This window comes from Camellia sinensis, chromosome 6, assembly GCF_055761805.1.
Source record: "Camellia sinensis isolate YWXY chromosome 6, ASM5576180v1, whole genome shotgun sequence".
Classification (NCBI taxonomy): Eukaryota; Viridiplantae; Streptophyta; class Magnoliopsida; order Ericales; family Theaceae; genus Camellia; species Camellia sinensis.
The window spans coordinates 94,677,623-94,700,797 of record NC_138966.1 but is presented as its reverse complement, the minus strand read 5'-3'; the positions used below and the strand labels follow the sequence as shown (position 1 = coordinate 94,700,797).

General features: G+C 35.6%; 1 protein-coding gene across 7 annotated transcripts; it reads left to right on the top strand.

Annotated features, from left to right (window-relative positions):
* The first annotated feature begins 681 nt into the window (after positions 1–681).
* On the top strand, positions 682–22,750 carry LOC114274307 (FAM91 carboxy-terminus protein). Of its 7 annotated transcripts, none has more exons than XM_082874252.1 (12): positions 682–868; positions 1,047–1,200; positions 4,364–4,481; positions 5,116–5,212; positions 6,212–6,318; positions 8,361–8,483; positions 8,670–8,823; positions 12,608–12,668; positions 12,761–13,149; positions 16,175–17,792; positions 21,140–21,550; positions 22,308–22,750. In XM_082874252.1, the coding sequence occupies exons 2-11, from the start codon at positions 1,073–1,075 to the stop codon at positions 21,387–21,389; spliced, it is 3,045 nt and encodes a 1,014-aa protein (XP_082730378.1). In that variant the 5' UTR covers positions 682–868; positions 1,047–1,072; the 3' UTR covers positions 21,390–21,550; positions 22,308–22,750. The 7 variants fall into 7 exon arrangements, with proteins under 7 accessions (XP_082730378.1, XP_082730379.1, XP_082730381.1 ...); XM_082874254.1 differs by having other exon boundaries at positions 725–868; positions 4,364–4,434; XM_082874258.1 differs by having other exon boundaries at positions 726–868; positions 4,364–4,434; positions 8,353–8,483.
* The last annotated feature ends 425 nt before the right edge of the window (positions 22,751–23,175 follow it).

The following is a 23,175-nucleotide window of genomic DNA, read 5'->3' as shown; positions in this document are numbered from 1 at the left end:
ATTTTTACCATATAAAGCCTGTTTGGTAACCATTTCATTTTCAGTTTTCAATTTATATTTACAAAAATTTTAAAAACTGCTATAAAAACTTATTTGATAATTTTTTTGATTTATAAATGGTTGTCTCAGTTTGTAAATTTGAAGAAAAAATGTAAATTCAAAAAATGAGTATACGTTAGTTTTTAAACAGAAATTTAAAAATTTTACTAACAAAATCTTTTTTCAATTTTTTTTTTGATTAATTTTTTTTTGCTGAATTTTTTTTTCAACTAATATTAACCGATGGGACAATTGATAATGCTACTTTAAACCTTAGGCAGGGGAATGTAATTTCTAAAATGTGAGGAGTGTCAATGTAATTTACCTAATGAGGGCAAAATTGATATTTAAAAAAATTAAATTGCTCTGTAATGAAACTTTAAACCTCAGGGAAGATGTAATTTTCAAAAAATGAGGGAAAAACTGTAATAAACCTAAACTTCAAGGGGCGTCAGTGTAATATGCCCATAAAATATTTTTGATATTTATAATTTATATAATAACTAATGTCAATAATATATAATAACTGATGTCAATAATAACATCATAATTAATATTAATACATTAATTAATACATTAACCATGTAACGCTGCTCATAATAATAATAATAATAATAGTAATAATTAATACATTAATCATGTAACGCTGCTCATAGTAATAATAATAATAATAATAATAGTAATTCATTGAAGCCTGCAAATAAAATTCATCCTCTTCAACTTCATGCACCCAGATCTCATTTCCCAGATGTGGACCCAAAAATCTCCCAACTCCAAACCCTAGCTCAATCCACCAGCATTTGCACTTCCAATCGCCACCGAAATTCAGGTATAATAAACACCGCCGCTTCGTACCTCCTATCTTTCAATTGATTGTGTTTCGTTGATTCAGTAAATTTCACTCCAACTTTGCTCTGATCCATCGCTTTGAAAATTTTAGTTGATCTGTTGAGATTGAGATCGGTTCGGTATCAATTTATGGCTTTTGATCGTGTGTTGGTTTGCAGGAGTAGTGTAGTGTTTTGGTAACAATATGCAGCACATTCCGAACACGATTGAGGACCAGTTGATATTGAAAGCAATCAAGGAAGAATGTCCTTGGGAGAGTCTTCCGAAACGGCTTCAAGCCGTTCTGAATTCCAAGGAAGAATGGCACAGAAGGTTGGTTTTTGTTTGTTGATTCTGATATTAGATATTTCTGGTTTAAAAAACCTTGTTCTTCTGCTAGTTATGTTACATTTTCTAGCTAAAATGAGATAGTCTAGATTTCAATTTTGGGTACTAGAATTGGTGGTTTTGCTTAATTGCATTTAAAACCAATTAGAATCCTCCCAATTAAAATCAATTTGATTGGCACCGGGTGTCCAGATCAAAGCCTGACTAATCCTAGTGGTGCACAAGCCCTTGGCAAGGAGTTTCACGAACATGTACCACGGTTAGCAATAAGTAAATTGATATACTAACGGGTGATATATTTCACTAATTCAATTATTGGCCCGAAGGTTATTTACTCGTTTCAACTGTACATATTACCCTTTCCACAAAGTGCATGACAAGTTGGTTAATGGGGCTTTACTTATTCCATGAGTTTCTTAACATGTTTGTTGGGTAATCCTTGACTTGCCTGCATCTGATCCAGCCCAAAACCTTGTTTAGGTGGGATGCAATATATATGGCATAGTGTTTTGCAATATTGCGAAGCAGTCAAGTGTAGTCCTCTATTTTGACCCCTCTCATCGTTATGAACAGTTGGGCAATTTTGTTTGTATTATGAATATGTTGAAGAGAATTATATCATAAAAGGCTAATCTTACTAAATTCTTCAAATGTAAATGAAAGCATTAGTTTTCATTAGGCATGAATGAACTTGAATGTTTAAAAAAATTATCCTAATGTAACAATGGAAGAAAGAATCCAATTTTTGGGGAGGGATTTGGAAATGACGCATTTCACCTACCTTCCCTTTTTCTTTCTTTATTTCTTAGATGCTGTTCACAGCAACAAATGATTACTTATCCATTTATTTTCCCTGACAATGTGTGTATGTTAATTAATAATCCAACTTAATTATGACAGTTATATAAGAATGTCGGTCAAAATTTAGTAAAAAGGAACTTAACTGTCCAAGAAATACCGAGAGAATGCCAAGTCTAGCAGCTTGGTCGAGCACTTGCCCACAAAAAAAGAGGCTAGATGCCTAAGCATGCCTTGGCACTGGCCTATACTAGAACTTGGTCACATTGCGGACACTTTTTCATTGGTATTATTCTCTCTTATTCATAACAAGAATCAATTGTGGGAATGTTCTAGCCTTCACTGTTATATGCTACTGTAAAGTACTGAAAATTTTCATACCCAAATGAAATTTATGCCATGTGCTATTCTTGTCTATTTTGATTAGACATTCCGGTGTGATGATTTGCTTTAGAAGAGTTTTTGTCTCAAATCAATCACACATATAATGATATGCCAGGAATGAGATCATTTGCCAGTGGGTTCCGTGTAATATGCATGAATCTTGTATGCCTATTTGGTTCGTGGGTTTCCTTGAGGAATCAAAAAATCGATAACACAATTATTTGGAAACTCGTTTTGAGGTCAAGAAGGAAAAAAAAAAAAAAACTTTTCCATCACTAACTTGTATCAGATTCTGCTTAACTGCCTTGGGCCTAATGCAATAATATTAATATAATCTTTTCAAGGTTCTAGAAATATTTCTGAACATTTCATTAAGATTAATATATACATCAACAATAACTGATGGTTTAATTTCTGGAAAGCCTGTGGAATTTAGGCTTAGGTATGACATGATGGGGAATGTCTTGAATTTCGTATCCAAGGCGCCTTTCTGATGGGCTGATGTGGCCCAACTGGCCCAAAATGTTTGGGCTATTTCTCCTGTATTTTTGGAGCTGATTATATATATATATATATATATATTTGTGTGAAGAGCTCATTTTGTGTAGAGAGGGGTTAGGGTTTGGGAGCTTTGGGGCAACCACTATTGTATTGCCACCTTCTACTTTTTCTTTGCTAGTGAAATCTTCTCAACCACTATTGTATTGCCACCTTCTACTTTTTCTTTGTTAGTGAAATCTTCTCATCTTTGCATGTGGATGTAGTTTGTTGGCTTTAAGCAGATCCATGTAAAATTTGTGTGTTTGCATTGTGTGATTGTATTTGCATCAGTTTCCTATTTCATGTTCAGTTTAATCTGTGTGGGTTTGTCACATGGCATTCACTGCATCTCAGTTTATTTATTTATTCTTGAACCTTCAGTCTTGTGATTCTTGTCTTTTCATATGTTAAACGGATTTAGGGTTTGGGTGTTAGGTGTGGGTATGTGTCCAAGTGTCCGATTCATCTAATTTCCATGTTCAAGACACGGGGGCGCAGAAAATATGGAGATTTCTTAATATACCTCTTTTATTTTCTGGGTTAAAATGGTGATAACAAGATGCCATAGATCATTCATGCATAATAAGGGGATTTCATGCATAGTTTTCTGGTAACTCTTATTACTAAATATTAGAGATCAAGATAAGTTGTTATCCTCATATTCAAATTAATCCTTATCACCTTCTGTTTTTTGGTCTTTGTTTCAAATTCAAAATAGATTGTATCTTATCCTTACTCAAGTGCTTTGCACAACCTATAAATTGTAACCCATATGCGTTCATAAAGGAATCAATAAGAACAAAACCTTCCTGCTCTCACACTATATATACTTGCTAGGGGAATGTCCAACTACACATGTCAGACACTATCCCATACCCTTGCGTAAGTGTCAAGTGTCAGACATAGGTACTTCCTACATTTAGAGGAGTTCATGTAACATAGGTCTTTTGTAATTGGAATCTATTTTATATGGACTTGGTAAGAGTACCGGGTGCGGATGCATGTCCAAGTATCATACCTTCGTAAACCTAAATCTTAGGATATTAGATATTGCATATTATATCACACTCATAGATAAGATGTTATAAATTATGTAGAAACACACTTGAAATTAAGTAAATTTAGGGAAAATATGAAATTTCTATCTCTCTCATTCAAGTTAGAGGCAAGAAATGTTTCTTTACTAGAAAATATGAGTTTTGCCTTCTACAAATATCATAAAAAAAAGTAGAGGATCCAAGTATCTAAATTGGGTATGGATGTTGGACACCTGTCCAATACCCTTAACCTTATCGTATTTGGTAGACATGATGAGTACTTTGGGATAAATAAAAGAGTCCATGTAACATAGACCAGAGTGCAATGCACTCTATTGTTTGCCTATGGTCTTACCCTTTTATCTGCTCAATGTGCTGTCTTTGTGCAGGATAATCGAACACTGTATAAAGAAAAGAATCCAATGGAACACCTGTTTTGCTCGCAAAGTAATCAAAGAAGGTGAATATTATGAAGAGATGATGCGTTATTTGAGAAAGAATTTAGCGGTGCGTAATAAGGGAAATTCTGTTTGCTTTTTAAGTATTTAGAGAAGTTGTTCATACTGCTACAATAGTAATATATCTGTTTTGTGCTCATTTTCCATGCTTGTGTAGCTTTGAGATTTAGTGTTCCAACATGCATGCATCATGTATTGCCTTTCAATTCTCAGAGAGAATCAATAAGTACATATTGGATGTGGCACCAAATAAATCTTCATATTTGGACTTTTCAATGTATTTGGTCCATGCTATGTCAGTTATGGAGAGGCTGGATGGTTTCAATGGATGCTATGTTATCACTTTTCAGATGCATCCTTGGCCATTTTGAATGCATGTCACTGTTCAAAATATATCCTAGTTTACACATTCTTGCACAAAAAGTTCCCTCTTTTCCTTTTTTCAACTTCACAGTTGTTACAAGATAACCAAACCAAACCAAACCTTGCCTTAAGTCCCATCAAATGGAAGTTGTAACAAGATACAACAATATTTTTTATTATAGCACTTTCTCTTTTTACTGATGAAGTAAAAATTTTATAGAAACAGTACCCTAGGACTTAGATGTTCAGTTAGCAGTGGCTCCTTTTTTTCTTTTATCTTTGGAATCATGCAGTTTACTTGTTAATTTTTTTGTTTGCAGCTGTTTCCTTATCACCTTGCGGAGTATGTTTGCCGTGTAATGAGGGTATCACCTTTCAGATATTACTGCGATATGATTTTTGAAGTCATGAAAAATGGTACTTATTATTTTTTTTTTAATAATAAGATTTAATATGATTTCGCTAAAGGTGCGGCCATTTCATTTGTTATATTATGCTTAGCTTATGTATTCAGAAGTTGTAGTGCATTAATTCAGATGGCATGTCTCTGAGGTGCCCTTCAAGCTGTTTCTTTGTGACTAGTATGTTGGTTTTAAATTTCCCTGAAGAAACCACATTTTTGGATATGAAACACAGTATGGGTTGTATTGCTCTACACTATCAGGAATTTGGTTATTGAACCAAGCACTGCCATGTGCTTTTTGCTTTCACAAACATATGTGGTCATCGTGCTTGAATCAGAAATTATGATGGTCTTTTCATATCACTATGTGCGTGTTTGGGAAGTTGCTATTTTAGTAGGCTATTTTAGTTTTTAGCTATTTTAGTAGGCTAAAATTTTTGTGTTTGGGAAGATGATTGGATTTTTTTTGTAGTTGGATGTGATATTTGTGAGAGAAAAAGTGAAATGATTATGAGTTTGATATGACATTTTGTCTTATTGGCTATTTTAGCCTATTTTGTCTTTTTGTGAATTTTAGCCTAAATTAGGCTAAAATTTCACTTCCCAAACAGCCCTTATGAATTAACACTTTTGTCAGTATTTACTTATTCAAATCAGAGGAGATCAAGGAGGTTGTACATTTTCTACAATCTTTGTACTCTAGCACATACAATATGTGACAATTGCTGGTAGGTTATGCCCGTTTGCTTGTCCACATGTAATAGGGTTAGTGCAGGAATGACTATCTGACACAATGTGGTTGAAGTTTGAATTATTATTATTATTATTTTTTTTAGTTCGTTACTATCTCTTTAAATGAAATTTCCTGTGATTGGATCTATGTTTCGGTGTTACTCCACCTGCCCTGGTTTTGTTCTCTGCATAGCTGTATATTCACTTTAGCAAGATGTGTCAATATTTTATTCAAATTTCATTGGTGTTTTATCATTCATATCCTTTTCTATTATCTGCAGAGCAACCTTATGACAGCATCCCGAATTTTAGTGCTGCAGATGCTTTGCGACTTACAGGAATAGGAAGAAATGAATTTATTGATATCATGAACAAGTGTAGATCTAAGGTACAGTTTAACAACATTTATATGGTAACTTGCTTGCTAGTACCTACATTTGTCTACACACCTCTATCAATTTTAGTCTTTCTTGATGTATAAAAATGATTACCGATCTTCACATATTTACAACCTGATATTTGTAGAAGAGCCATTATATCAGTATGATTATATGGATTCATTTTTTATGGGTAAATTATGCTTTCACCCCTTTTATTCGTAAAGAAAAGATTCTCCCACTTTGGTCCTTGAACCACCTGACTTTTCCTACTTTGGTCCAATTTTGAACAACCATTATGATTTTGTGATGAAAAATGCCATGGGACACCGGGCAACCCTGATTCAACCTACATCAAGGGTAATCCATGGAAATACTAAAAAATTGTCTACCCTCCAAAATGTTATCTTCTAATTACATTAAGCATCTTCACATCATGACATATCACCCATTAAAATGTGGTCTACACCACCTAAACATTTTCTCCCCCTACTCTAACTCTAGCTCCCATCTCAACCAAACCTTCCCCTCTCCTTCCACCTTTCCTTTAGTCTGCCCCACAACGCTCATGGTTAGCCCCTCCCCTCCCCTCCCCTCCACTTCCAATCTCCTCCATGCCACCATTCTTTTTATGGCCATCCCTTTCCCTTTCCCTCCCCTCCCCTCCCCTCCCCTCCCCTCATCCCCTTTCCTACAAGGCTGCACCCCACCACAGACCACCGCCTCCTACCCTTCCCTCCCCTTCCTTCTCCTCCACCCCCCTACAGATCAACTCATCCTTACCACTGCCCTCTTGGCCAAGATCCCTCCCCTCTACCTTCCTTTTTTTCCACCAGCCACCATTGACAACTGTTGGCCACCGTCACCACCATGGCAAAAGTTCAAGCCACGACAACCGCTGATCCTACACCACCATGCCATCACCCCCCGCCTCTGCCCTACAATTGCGACAGCAACGGGCCGGGTTTGGGGCTGGTTTGTAGTGCCCCTCTCCGTAACTTTAAAGTGGGAATACTAACATAAATTAGGCACAATATAGTATATTATGGATAATGATTTATAATTAATGAGAGTTCAGATGTAAGATGAGAATAAATGAGTGAAAATGAATGCTAAACTTTACTATTTTAGTGTTTTATATATTATAGAGAATGAAAGACAGAGATGAGAAAGAGGCATAGGGAAAGGGGAGCCTTATATATTAAATATTTACTTGTTACATGTCCGTGATCTAGTGACAATTGTTAGTATGTAGTATTCTCATGTTGTGGAATACTTATTAGTCAAGTTGGTAGAGAGGTGAAGATATTGACAGTGAAATGTGTATTTCTTGCGATATCTGACTACCTTTCATCTCATCGCGAGTCCTCCAAAGAAGCACCTAGCAATTCTTGTGACTGCCAGTTTTTCATTAAAGACTTCTAGGGACAACCTGAGAGATGACTTCTTTTGCCACTGCCTCCACAGAAGACTCCTTTGTCTTGAAATACTATTATCCGTTCATTCCCAGTGACAAAAAGGCTGTTTGTAAAGATGAAAGTAAGGAGAAATGCGGGCAGGAAAAAAAGTTTTGAGTGTTTTACTTAGAAAAAAAGTGTGAGTTCAATTGGTTAATGCTGAAAGCCAAACCTATTGGTCTGAGATGGTTTTGCTAGTCTGCTCATTTGGCCTTTGCATACATCTTGGATGCTGCTTCATCATCGCTTCATCATCTTGTATTAATAATGCATTTTTTTATTAAACCATGAGATGTAAAACCATGACTGACAGAATATTTTCATCTTTGGATGACAATCTGTTTCCTTTCTAACGGATAATAAGTATCTAGAGGATAAGAAGTTTTAATTCTTTGTCATGAGCTTTATTTTTGTTAACCATATGTATTGCTCTTCGTAATTCTGTAGGCTTGCTAAAATATTTTGGGGTCTTCAAATTTGCTGAATGTGGAAATTTGTTTAAAATATACTATTCTGGTATTTTATGGCGAGTTATATTCAGAGACGGATCACACTTATTGTTTCCTGACTATTTTTTACTCTTTGGAGCCATCCAGAAAATTATGTGGAAGCTGAACAAGTCAATCGCGAAAGAGTTATTACCTATACAGCCTGTGGACTTTGGGATTGAGCCATGGTGGGGAGTTTGTCTTGTCAACTTTACATTGGAAGAATTTAAGGTAAGGTGTCCAGTCCACCTAATGATACTGAACTGGAAGTACGAACTAGTTAGTGCTTCCTCAAATTTATTGGCAGTGAAGCATAGACATAAAGCCCTCAACTATGCACATTTTTGGGTATGACTTCCATTTTTTCTTTATTTGATTAATTTTAGAGGGGTTTTGTTCCCCCCTCATCTTTTGTAGAAACTCTCAGAAGAAGAAATGGCAACAATTGATAAAGTTTGTAAGGAGGAAACAAATTCATTCATACTTTTTGATCCTGAAATTGTAAAGGGCCTTTTCCGAAGGGGGTTGATCTACTTTGATGTCCCTGTTTATCCTGATGATCGTTTTAAAGGTAATTTCTTTGCATCCAGAATTGTCATATCAAAATTAGTTGCTTAGTTTTCCTTTTATTTTTTTTCTCCTGTTTATGTCTTCTTCTTCTTCATCTTCATCTTCTTCTTCTTCTTCTTCTTCTTCTTCTATTTATTTTATTGTCAATTTTATTTACTTTTCTTTTCTCATAACCTTGAGTATTTCATTTTAGAAGGTCCATATCATGTATTTTCTTTGTGGGAGCATGCTATTCTGCCAAATAGTGTTAGATGATTTGCACAATTTTATTTTATTTCATTTTTTTTAATCTCAAATTTAATTTGTTTGATATATTTGTGGTTATTTTAGTCCATCCCAATTGGTCTTCGAAAGTTCTCTTTGTTCATCATTTGTTAATTGAACATCTTGTAAACTTGCACTTGCTGGCTGATCAAGAGCATTGGATTAAAATTTGACCAATAGATTTGCATAGATCATTGAGAACCTTTATTTGACTCTTATTTCTTAATGAGTAGAAAGAACTTTGGGTTCCTTCTGGCTATAAGAACCTTCTTTTTTAATGGAGGAAATGGAAGTTGTTCTTCAAGGACATTGATTTCTAGTTATCCTTTAGATATATATATATATATATATTGAAATAACTGTTTACAGGATGCATCCCTGAAATTATTTCTTGCCCTATAGAACTACTTATTTTGAACTTCAGTGATGGTTATTTTTGTTTTTCTATTAATGCTCTTTCATCATTGGTCCAACTTAATTCACTAAACCTTATATTTTATCTAATAGGTTGTTTTACTACAAAAAATAGACACATTTGTGTCTTTCCTATTATTTGCCTATGAGCTTGAAACCAAATCAAACCAAACCAAGCCTTAAGTTCCATCAAATGGGGTCGGCTATATGAATCATACTTCTCCACGCGGCTCTATCAAAGGTCATTTCGTTAGTCAAATTAAGTAGATCCATATTTCTATTTATAATGCTAGCCAACGTTAATCTACGCCTACCCGGTCCCCTAACACTTCCATCTACCGTCATTGCATCGTATCTCTTTACTATTGTCTCTGTTGGTCTTCGTTAAATATGACTAAACTATCTCAATCGATTCTCTCTTAACTTATCTTCTATTGGTGCTACTTCTACCCATTCCTGGATACACTCATTCTTAATTATGTCTTGTCTAGTCTTGCCACACATCCACCCTAACATCCTCATCTCAACCACACTCATCTTATTTACATGTTTCTTGGTTGTCCAATACTCTATCCAATACAGCATCGCTGGTCTAATAGCCGTTCTATAGAACTTACCTTTTAGTCTAGTGGGTATTTATTTATCGCATAGTACCCCAGACGCACTTCTTCACTTACACCATCTCGCCTTAATCCTATGGGCCACATCCGCATCAATCTCCCCTGCTGTTGTGATAATCGACCTTAAATAACAAAAATGTTCACTCTTAAGCAGTTCTTGGTTCTCAATCTTCACTTTTCCTCTGTTTTCATTGTTACTGTTACTAAATTTACACTCCATATACTCTGTCTTAGTTCTACTTATCCAGAATCCTTTAGATTCAAGTGCTTTTCTCCAAATCTCTAATTTTGTGTTAACTCCTTCTCTAGTCTCAACCAATCGTCTGCAAAAAGTATACACCATGGTACGTCATCCTGAATATTTCTCGTCAACTCATCCACAATTAAAGCAAAAAGATAAGGACTTAGGTAGATCCTTGGTGTAACCCTACAGTTATAGAAATTCATTTGTCTTTCCGGAAGGCGATCTAATAGTGGTCACCACCCCTTCATACATGTCCCTAATCACATTAATGTAACCTTTTGTCACCCCTTTTTCTCTAACACTTACCATATTATATCCCGAGATACTCTATGATATGCTTTCTCAAGGTCGATAAACATCATATGAATGTCGCTTTTCTTTTCTTTTCTCTATAATTTTCTATTACTTTCCTTAAAAGATGGATCGCTTCCGTTGTTGACCTGCCAGGCATAAACCTAAATTGATTCTCTGACACCTCTGTTATATCTCGCAATCGGCATTGCATCCCCTTCTCCCACACTTTCATTATATGACACATTAATTTAATTCTTCTATAGTTGTTGCAATTCTGGACATTTCCTTTATTCTTTTATATTGGCACTAAAATACTCTTCCTCCACTCATTTGACATATTCCTAATTAACAAAATTTTGCTAAACAACCTAAGCAACCAAGCAACTCTTTTTTTACCCAAGCACCTCCTCCAAGCTTCAATAGGGATATCATCGGGTTCTAAAGCCTTATGTGATTTCATCTTCTTAAATGTAATCTCCACTTCAAAGTTTCTAATCCTGCGATAGAACCTATAGTCTTGGTTTATCGTATTACTGGCTATTTTTTCCCTTATTGATGTACCTCCATGTTTCTCATTTAATAGTTTCTCAAAGTAGTTCTTCCATCTTTTTTTAATGTCTTCATCCTTCACCATTACCTTAGAATTCTCACTCTTGATGCATTTAACTTGATTAAAATTTCTTGTTTTCCTCTCCCATATCTTAACAAGTTTGTATATCCTCTTCTCTCCCTCTGTACTATCTAATCTAATGTATAGGTCATCATAAGCTTTCAACTTAGCCTCACTCATTACTTTCTTGACCTTCTTATTAGCCAATCTATAGCTCTTAAGGTTTTTCTCAGTTCTATCATTCTATCACTTTTTAAAGCACTCTTTTTTCTTTGCCTTAACTATTACTTGAACCTCTTCCCTCCACCACCAAGTTTCCCTAGAGCTGGGTCCCGTTCCTTTCGACTCTCCAAGTACCTCCCTTGAGATTCTCTTCATACAACTGGCCATTGAGTTTCACATAGTGTTAGCATCATCTTCCAAGTCCCAAGTACCTTCCTTATCCCAAGTACCTTCCTTATCCATTCTATTATTAAATATTTCTAGTTTATCCCCTTTTAGGTCTCACCATGTCGTCCTAAAACGCCCACCATCCTTCCTAGCTTGGTATTGTCCTTTAAAATATAAATCTAGTACCAAAATCCTATGTTGAGAGGTCATGCTCTCTTTAGGAATCACCTTACAATCATTACATTTTAGGCAGTCCACTTTTCTCACTAAGAAGTAATCTATTTGGCTCTTAACTAACCCACTCTTAAAGGTTATCAAGTGCTCCTCCCTCTTCTTATACATAGTATTGGCCACTACCAGCTCAGAAGCCTATGCAAAATCTAAGATGCTCTTTCCAGTCTCATTTCTGTCACCAAAACCATATCCACCATGCACCCTTTCAAAGCCTAGTTTATCTATGCCTACACGGCCATTAAAATCTCCACCTATAACCCCGTTCTCTCCTACGGGTATCTCCTGTAAGATCTCATCCAGTTGCTCTCAAAAATCCCTCTTACTCTGATCATCTAATCCTACTTGAGGGGTGTATGCACTAATAATGTTCACTATATTCCCTCCAATAACTAGTTTAACTAACATAATCCTATCCACTTTCCTAATGACCGCCACTACATTCTCCACAAGATCCTTGGCAATTATGAGCTTGAAAGAATAAGGAAAATGATAATGTTGCTCCTTTGGTGCGATTTTTCTGGAAATGGAGCAAGATAATAAACATTTTTTTTTTCGGGGTCCATTGGAGGGGGAGGAGTCAAACTCGTGACCTCCTAGCAAGGTAGGTCACTGGCTATCCCAAGTGGTTAATAAATGTGTTTACTCAGTTTGTCCTGTTTGTGGCCTTTTCCTTGCCATTTGTGAATGCGGATTGTTAATGTACATGATGGTTCAGTTTCCAGGCTTGAAGGGTTTGTTTCCAACAGGGAGCAGTCATATGAAGATCCTATTGAGGAGTAAGGCAGTTCTTTTATATCTTATTTTTCATTTGAATTTATCTTCAAAGCGGAGAAGTTAAGATCTTAACGAGATTAAGTCCATTGTCCAGGTTACTGTATGCTGTTTTTGTGGTTTCAAGCGAAAATTCAACTGTGGCTGAATTGGCTGCCACCTTACAGGCTGACCTTTCTCAGCTGCAGGCTGCTGCATCATTTGCTTGTCGATTAGGTTGGGCAGTAAAATTAATTGATCCAGCATCTGTTCTTTATGATTCAACCACACCGGGTACTCTCAACATTAATCTCAGTGATGATGAAGATGGTTCTCATGCTAGTGTGAGCTCATTGAACACGTCAATTGAGGGCAGTACTGTTCAACAAGGAGATACTTCAGGCGCAGAAACCTGTGGCCCTGGCTCAACCTCTGGTTATGCTCGTGTTGCTTTTGTTGTTGATGCAAATATAACGTCATATCTTATGATGGGGTCTGTTTCACCAGGTTTGTTCCTTGTTTTCTCCATTTTTGTACTGTCTTCTCATGGATGGCAAGCCATCCATATTCTTCTCCTGAACAAACCACTTCATTTTATATTATTTCTTCATGGATGGCTGTAAGTGTTGAATTTACCCATCCTTTTTACCTTTTAAATGTTTTTCTTTATCAATTTCTTACTAATGGAGTTCCTAAATTGACGAATTTACACATTTACAATCAAGGAACATAATTTTCTTTTGTTTCTGAGGATATGGCCAAAACTTTTTCATTTCCTAAGAGACTAAAACAGAACATTAGTGGAATAATGAAGTTCTGTACAAATGAAAATTGTGTGGAGCATGGAAAAAAGGAAAAATCTAGAATTTCACATGGAGTACACTTTGAATGCTTTATTAACTTGTTTAGCCTTATTTGAATCTTATTCGTGTGTTTGTATATATATATATTTTAATCTATTCTAATGCTGCTAGACATATGTAGTGGTTTTTTATTAGATTTAGTATTTAGGGATATCTTGATAAACTTTCAAATTGTTCGAGAGGGGCTTTAGGGTTTGCCCATGGATCCAGTTTTGTGCCATGTTTTTGGGGTCAATTTATGGGTTAAAGTTTGTTTATTGTTTAAATTGTTAAGAGTGGTTGCTAGAATGTCATTAAATTGGTTAGAGAAGGCATAGCAGGCCCTGAAAATGCTTCAATCTGTGGTGACAAACTCATAATACTGTAGTACCTCAGAATCTGGGTTATCCTTTCTGACGCTGCATTTGTTTTGGTGGAAAACATTTTCTATGGAAAACTTTTTTCAGAAAATGTTTTTTGGCGAAAATTTTCTTTGTTTGGTGGTGGTGGTGGTGGAATGAAGGTAGAGGTGGATGTGGTGGCATGGTGGTGGGGCAATGATGGTGGTGATGGTGGCGGTGGCCGTGGTGATAGTGGTGTGGTGATATTGGTAAAATTTTAGCCTAGAAAATGTTTTTTGCCTTTTAAAAGAAGAAAACATTTTCTGCCCAAACAAACTTGCTTTTCATTGACCATGGAAAATGTTTTTCGTTGACTTTCGTTTTCCATTGTACCAAACACCAGAAAATACGGAAAACATTTTCCAGAAAATATGTTCTGCTCAAACAAACGGAGCGTTATTCATGACCTGAATACTGAATTAATGAGGAAGTTTATGCTTTAAAAAACACCTTTTGGGGAAGGTTCCTTTTCCCGGGCAAACAAGTTCCTCTTAAGAAAGAATTCCTCCACAAAAATTGAAAAATAAAAAAGGAAGACAGAAAAGGAAACCCAAAAAAAAAATTTGTTGGCATATTATTCTGAAAGAATTTAGAAGGTCAGGGGCATGTTGTCTACATGCAAATAGCTTGTCTGAATTATCAATGTGTTTTTAGGGTTGCTGCTGATGAATATCTTGTTTGGAACTTTGACAAAGGTATTCCTTCTAAGTTTAGGTTCCAAAGCATGGAATCTGTAGATGGTCAAAACTATCATAGGATGACAGCCCAAAAAACATGGCATAGATGACATTGGATTCATTCATTTTTAACCCTAACAGGTTAGGGTTTGGTTATTGTGGAGATGATTCAATTATTAAGCCATAGTCATAGCCAACGGAAGATGTGTACCCAGTGATCCCAATCATATAATGATAGAGACCAGTTATATTAGTGCTGGCTGCTGCTCATGTCAGGTTTGGTCGTCTTTCTTGTCAAATTTTGTTACTGGGTTGGTCCTGGACTACCTATTCATATGTTCATGACTTCAACTGGCCAAATGGGTTTATTGTTCCAACTGGATTTGTATTTTGTGGGTTGCATCCACAGGGAATGATTAAGAAAGCTCTGTTGTGCGTTTAAAGTTCTGTTTCAGTTAATGCCAGCATGCTGTGGGATCCATTATAAATTTATAATCCTACTGTGCTTAACATGAATTTTTAAGATTGCATGTTGATTTGCTACATGACATGTGTTGTGAGAGGTAATTCTTGAAGTGGATTTTTAAGATTGCATACATGGTGTGAGTTGTGGGAGGTAAATAGTTGAAGTTTCTATTCTGAAGAAAAAATAAACACAAAGAAAAATTGACATAACATTACATATAATATTGGTATTTACTACTGGTGGTAGAAATTATGTGGAATGAATGAAGAAGATATGGTTTTGGCCATGGATCTGGTTTAATAAGATTTGCTCAAGAGTGAGAAATTGTATGTCCTTGTATGACAGGGTTTATGTTATATCTTGCACTCCAAGGTGATTCAATACCAAAAAAAATTAGGTTATTTTTATTTTTTTGTAAATGAGACCATTGCATGCAGAAGCGGTAAAGGCTTCGGCTGCCGAGTGTGAGGAACATGGGTTCAAGTCTGAAGGCAGTCCTCCTGTATAGATTAGATTATCGAAGGTTAGGTCTACTCACAGTCTCCCATCCCAGCATCCTTGATTATTGGGGATAACAGTGGGAAATAGCATTTTCTTTAATACATTTTCTTTTTAACTCTTTATTTATCTTAAAATGTCCTTTAGTGGTAAGTAAGATTCATTTTGAGTTGTCTTCGGCGTCTATTTCATTAAGATGTGTTTTAGCTTCTGCAGAGATGGCCAGAGTTTAAGGAACCATTTGTTAGTTGATTAGTTCGTCAAGTAGGTTGTTTATTAAATTGATTTTGTTGGGATTTGATCATTGAGCACTGTATTTGTAGTTGCATTTGAAAAAGTATACTGATGACAATGATTAAGTTGATTGATGATAATATGCAACTGTTTCCTTCTTATGCTACATCAATTTCTTTGTTGTACTTCCAATAAATACATCAGTTGCTTTTGTTTTTTTTGGTAGATTTGAACATCATCTCCATTTTATTCTGGGCATTGAATTTACATAAATTTGAGTGGAAAGTTGAATCTTGGTGTAGGGGGTTTTATATATTTTTAACCAGTCGCAGAAAGTCTGCCAACTTTATGATTGTCATTACTTTTATTTCTGATTTCTGATTTCATTTTTTTGTTCTTTAATGTCTTTTGCAGGCTTGAAATCTCATGCTGTAACATTATATGAAGCAGGAAAACTAGGCCATACTAGCATTGCAGATCTTTGCAAGGATTTGAGTACATTAGAGGGAACAAAATTTGAGGGAGAACTGCAGGAGTTTGCCAATCATGCATTTAGTCTCCGATGTGTTCTAGAATGTTTGATATCTGGTGGAGTTGCTATTGATGAGAGAACTGTAGAAGTTTGTGAAAAGATGAGCACGATATCTACGGGCAATGAGGAGGCTACTTCTTCAATAGCTGAGATCACTTTGACTGACAAAGCAGAACGTTCTGATACAGATGAAGCTATTCTAAATAATGATGATTCCATGCATTCAAGAAATGCAGAGGATTCCTTTCTTGCCGATCCTCCTATATCTGGAAGTACTGATAATGAGACAGTTTCTGCCACTTTGTCTGAAGAGGGTCATTGCCTAAATGAGGATTTGAAATCAGATCCTAGTTTCCAGAATGATGAGAAATTAATTTCAGCTGAAGTTTCAGATGGTGAGAAAGGTCCTTCAAGGAGAAAAAGGAAATACCGTGTAGATATCCTACGCTGTGAAAGCCTGGCCGCTCTTGCACCATCAACTTTGGATAGGTTGTTTCTTCGTGACTATGATATTGTTGTATCTATGGTTCCTCTTCCTCATTCTTCAGTTCTACCTGGACCTAAAGGTCCCATTCATTTTGGTCCTCCCTGTCATTCATCTATGTCACCTTGGATGAAATTGGTACTATATTCAGCTATATCTAGTGGACCTCTATCTGTTGTTTTGATGAAAGGCCAATGCTTACGTTTGCTTCCTGCACCACTGGCTGGTTGCGAAAAAGCTCTTATATGGTCTTGGGATGGATCTACAATTGGAGGTTTGGGAGGCAAGTTTGAAGGAAATTTAGTTAAAGGAAGTATACTCCTACATTGCTTAAATTCACTTCTCAAATACTCAGCTGTGCTGGTGCAGCCCCTCAGTAGGTATGACCTTGATGAGCATGGAAGAATAATTACTATCGATGTTCCTTTGCCCTTGAAAAACTCTGATGGTTCAATTGCTCATATCGGGGAGGAATTGGGTCTATGCGCAGAGGAAAGTTTGAAGTTGAACTATATTTTAACTTATCTGGCAAATAAGATAGAGCTGTGGACCATTGGTTATGTGCGCCTATTAAAACTTTTCAAGGAAAGAGAGTCGGATCAATTTTCACCTGATGAAGAGAAGTATGAATGGGTTCCATTGAGTGTGGATTTTGGGATTCCGCTGTTCAGCCCAAAATTATGCAATGATATATGTAAAAGAGTGGTTTCTTCACAATTGCTTCAAACAAATTTTCAAAATGAACATCATAATGGAATGCAAGACCTAAGGAACAGGTTGCGTGATATTTGTGCCGAATATCAAGCAACAGGTCCAACTGCAAGACTTCTTTACCAAAGAGAGCAATCAAAGGATTCATCTCGACAACTTATGAACTATGCAAGTGGAAGGTGGAATCCACTTGTGGACCCTTCTTCTCCCATTTCTGGAGCCTCGAGTGAGCATCAAAGATTAAAGCTTGCCAATCGACAACGTTGCCGCACGGAAGTTCTGAGCTTTGATGGTAACATTTTGAGGTGTGTCTTAATTGATCTTCTTTTGTGTGTTTGCACTTGCTGATTCTTTATCCACTCTGTCGTTGTAATTCTAGTCTAACTGCAATTTTGTATGATATGTTACTATCTTTTAATGCATACGTTTTTTTTGTGCTTCTCTTGCTTTTGTTTTTGTTTTTCCCCGTTCATTCTTCAAAGGGAAATACGAAATGTTGGAATCTGAACTTTAATAACCTACTCCACCCTGACACCTTAAAGCCAAAACGTGAACATCAGGAGTTGGTGTGAATGGCCCTTATAAACACTTTGGAACACTATGCCTCTCCTTTTTTGCTAGATTTTTCACCTCCCTATTTGAAGATTTTTGTGCCCATTACATTCCATTCCTCTTGTTAATCATTCAATATCTTATGTTCTATTTCCCATAATGGTAATAATAAATTTTGGATTCCTAGCCTTCCCAATGACAATAATCAAATCGTACTCTGATAGAATGTGATTTAAGCCTTAGAAGAGGCTTATATATGGATTATTTTTATTGGTAACTCAAGCATTTGATACTCAAAGGGGTGTTTCATAAGCCTAGGGAGGTCAAATCTGGCAGAGGTTTTTTTTTTTTTTTTGATAAATGAATTTTTATTACCAAAGCATCAAGAAGATGCGAAAAGAATACAAAACCAACCCTATGAAGAGTAGGGGCCTAACTAACTATATCATCAACAAAGTCTAAAAGAACAAATAAATCAGGATTCACTCGTCCTAACACCCAGTTGTACAAAATACCCAGGAATCGAGACTCTAAATGGGCTAAGGACTGAGCGTTTCCTTGAAAGATCCGACAATTCTGCTCCAACCATACCAACCACATCAAACACAAAGGTGCCAACACCCACGCCCGTCGTCGCCGCTTCTTAACTCGACCACCCCCCCAACAACGCAACACATCCATAACTTGCCTCGGTTGAACCCACACCACGCCAAACAGAGAGAAAACAAGCACCTACCAACGAGATACAACCGGACAATGAATCAGCAAATGGTCTATTGTCTCCGCATCCGCACAACACATACAACACCAATTAACCAGAATATGATGCCGACGAACCAGATTATCAATAGTCAAGATCCGACCAAAAGCGGCTGTCCACACAAAGAAATCCACCTTCGATGGAACACCAGAAACCCACACACCAAGCCAAGGGAACACTCCCCCGCCACCACCACACAAGGACAAATAAAAAGACGAGACTGAAAAAACACATTTTGCCCCAGAGACTCCCCAAACCACATCTTATTTACATGTTTGTTGCTATTTTTAATATCTTGTGTTAACTTTTACTAGTACTGGGATTATTGTGGTGCATATATATTGTTTGTTATTCTCTTGGCAAAACTGCTTTTGTTTCTTTAGAAGTATCACTTATGCAGAGCATGTAAAGAAGAAAATTGGCACATAGTTGGGTTATTCGAAATATTTGATTTGTTGGCATGGATGAGTTCATTATTTAAATGAAAACTCGTGAACAAGTTCTTTTCTTTATCAAGGAGAATGATGCGGAATGTTTAGTGATGCTCATGGAGACCTTATTTACATTTTTATAATTTTATTTTTGTCTTTAATATTTTTTTTTTAGTTTAATTAGGATTTTAGTAATATTTTTATTTATTTATTTATTTATTTATGGATTTAGTTTCTTATTTGGAATTAAGGTTTTTAGTCTATTAATATTAGGGTTTTGCATTGTAACATTCAACTTTGTATTAACAATATTGAAATTAAGGTTGTAGCCATTTGTATTAGGGTTGTGGCCCTTGTTCTTCTTATCCTTCTGTATAGTGTTCTACGTCAAACATGGAGGTGGCTAGATGGGAAGAAAGTCAATTTCGGGAGATTGTTCTTCAAGGGTTAAATCTGACGTTACCGAAAATGCTAATACTCTAGCGATTTACGTTTTGGAATGCATGTTCCGATACATGGTACACTTCTGTTTGTAAGTGGAGAATTTAGAGATCCATAGTGATCCATAGCAATCCCAAAATTTTTCTTATATATTTTCTTAAAAGTTTCTATAGGAGGAAAAACCATAAAATAGAAAGATTTTTTAGTTTAAGGTCCCTGATATTAGGATTTTATAAGATAAATGACATGTAATATTTTTATAGTAGTTGGGATTTTTAGTTTAATGTCCCTAATATTAGGATTTTATAAGATAAAGGAAATGCGAAATTTTTACAGAGAAATCTTCTCTGTGACGAGCTGAAATTTCTCTAATAATATTATTGATTGACCTTTACTAATAAGAAAAAACATATTGGATCTCTACTACGTTAGAGAGGGATGTTTCATTAATTTTTCCAAAATATAATGAACTAAAATCTAGAGAAAATAAAGTTTTTACATGATCAAATGTAAAAAAAAAGAAGCCGTAATGCCTTCTAGAATTGTATTTTCACACGATTAATTTATAAATTATAACTATATTTTGTTAGACGTCTTAACTATTAAAACATAATTGCTATTATATTTAGTAGCTTCTTAAATTAGAGTAGTGTGTTCTATAAAACCCTACCTCTATCGTACCATATTTTAGAGCATTTGGTGTACCACGATCTCATACTTGAACGATCCATGTTCCTAAATTTGTGCTTATTTTAGATGGATCATTGCTTAATGAAATAATCTTATATAATGTTAACATGTTCGAGAATTTGAGTCACATTGCATTGTCTATGCTTACAAAAAAAAGATACCTGACTTTTGCTAATGTCTGTTAGGCAATTGGGTTATGGGCTAACTCATAAATATTTTTCTGTTACCTGTTTCTTTCCTATTTTGTTTTAATTGATTCATTTGCACCAAAGGTTATTCACTTTCATATCTTTGTTGCAAACGTGTGATTCCTACTTAGTTGTGCTGGTCTGAATACTTTTCAGCTTCCATCGACTAGTTCCTTCTTCTAGCTGTTCTGTTGAATCTAATCAAAGAGAGATGATTATGTCGTGGTAACTGTTGGTCAATTGGTGATCCTTTTGATTGTGGCATATATTTGTGTGCACAAATCTGTCATGTATGATTGGTTCATTTAGAGAATGACAAAAATGATAATAGGAATAATAGACTGAGGTAAGAACATCTTTCAAATTTTTACAAAACCTTATATTGGCAATTTGTTGCTGAAATCCGCCGATGTATGTAAAAATGACTTCATATTACTAAGCAAAATCAAATTGAAATGGTTATCTTTTCATGCTTTGTTTGAATATTTGTTAACAATCATAAAAAGAATGAAAAGAAATTATGTTTGATATATTGGTTAGTATTGCCAGAACTTCTGAAACTACAATAATTTTTGGGATTCTGTCTGCAGATCATATGCTCTTACTCCTGTGTATGAGGCTGCCACAAGGCCCATTGAAGAATCCCCTCCTGTCAATTCTGGAAAAGTTGAGCCAGATGATTCTGATGGCAAAGAGGTAGTCCTTCCTGGCGTCAATCTTCTTTTTGATGGATCTGAGTTGCGGCCATTCGACATAGGTGCTTGTCTACAGGCTTGCCAACCAGTCTCTTTAATAGCAGAGGCTTCCACAGCCTCTTCTGCATCTTCAGCAATTAAATAGGGCTTTGAGCTACAATCTTGCAAGGGTAGTGTGAATTTCTCCCAATTCCTACAGGTGGCGATTACCGTGTACTTTATGTAGTTATTCAGTGCTGCTGGATTGTTGATTCTGTTTCATCTTTGAGACCGGTGATTGTGCACAAGCCAAGGCTGATGTTTAAGGTAAATAGCGAAAACTCTTTCGTTGATTTCTTGCAATTCAGTGATAAATTTCAACTCCAACTCTAGTGAAGGTAATTTTTTTCGTAACTGAGACATTGGCATACAAAAGATCTGCAACTCACAGAGTTGCACATTTTACAGTTTTTGTGCCAACAATGTGTATATCCTTCAATAATTTCAAATCTTGTTGATTATGTTTGCTGTTTTTCCTCATTACAGGGACCCGAACCCAATTGAATTTAAGGCCTTAACTGAATGCTACATGGTTAAGAATAATGTTTTTTCTCTGCGATGTGCATGCTTTTTTAACTTCAGGTTCCTGTACTGGCCTTGGAAATTACCCTTGTATACTTTTGAACTTCAGGTTCCATTTACTGGCCTTGGAAATTACCCATGAATACGTATGAGCTGGCATTCGAAAAGATTAGCTTGTTTTTAACGAGACGACCTACAACACAACAAATTATGAACTGGGAAAGTACTTAATAGAGTGCTTTCATTGTTTTAGTGTTTCCTTAACTTGAAGGTTGTATACATTTGGAAATGCACATGCTCTGAACAGATGTGGCGTTAATCTTAGTTGCTCAGTGTGCTGTCATTTTTGTCTAAATTTTTTTGTGAAACTCTTTGTGAACTTTCTTATACTATAAATATCTGTGAAAAGTTTTGGACTTAAATGTCTTCTAAAGTGAATAATTTTTTGACCTTTTTCTTTTTACTGGTTCTCATTAATGAGCTGATTACTTTGTGTATGCAGGTGGCGCTTTGTGTTTGTCAGGCTGTGTAAGACCAAAAGAAAAGGAAAAAAAAAAAAAGGGAAGAAGAATTCAAATCAAGGTTTGTTGACATAGCCTTGGTGATTCATTGCTAACCAAGACGTGCAATATTCAAATACAAGATTTGCACATAAACGTACGATGAAAATGAATCACATTCATTTGAAATAACTGACCCCTTTTCTCTCTCTCTCTTCTTCTTCTTCTTCTTCTTCTTCTTCTTTTCTTTTTTTTTTTTTTTTCACATAGTATAGTGAGATAAAGGAGGAATTTATGTTCAAACTTGGTATTCTATTAGGTACTTAATTTTATTTTATGTTTGTAGTAATACATGTTTGCAGAGAACAGTGTTTACATGTGCTGAACAATATGCATCCATATCCACCAGATGAAATAGGTTGGAGAAAGCAAAGTCATCTTTCAATTTTGGTGGTTCTTATTAAAAGCTTAACGTTGTGTTTGGTTGAAAGATTTGGGGAGAGATTTAGAAAGAGAAAGAGAAAATGTGTGAGAAATTAGGTGAAATACAGGTATATTTTATTCGTATTTTACTTACTTTTTTTATTTTTTTTTTCCAAATCTCTTCTCAAATCCTCTAACTTAACACAACATAAATGATTTATGAGGCTAGGATAGTTTCTTTGATTAGAGCTATGTCAACTATGTTTGAATGTAATTGTTTAAACCAATCTAGGATGAATCCGAGTGATCACCGGGGTATTGTGTTAGAGATATAATACTAATTACTCCTGTTAGTTTTGCACTAGTTAGGATGGTGTTAAGCCCCTGCTTGATTAGTTGGAATAATAGTGATGGGGTTTATAAGCTTGCGAGATCAATCATTAGATT

What these genes read in the sequence shown, in the direction of transcription:
- LOC114274307 (XM_082874252.1), top strand. Translation starts at nt 1,073, where the DNA reads ATGCAGCACATTCCGAACACGATTGAGGACCAGTTGATATTGAAAGCA. An exon ending in TTTTGAAGTCATGAAAAATG is followed by an intron (nt 5,213 to 6,211) that starts GTACTTATTATT and finishes TATTATCTGCAG; the next exon opens with AGCAACCTTATGACAGCATC. An exon ending in TCCTGATGATCGTTTTAAAG is followed by an intron (nt 8,824 to 12,607) that starts GTAATTTCTTTG and finishes ATGATGGTTCAG; the next exon opens with TTTCCAGGCTTGAAGGGTTT.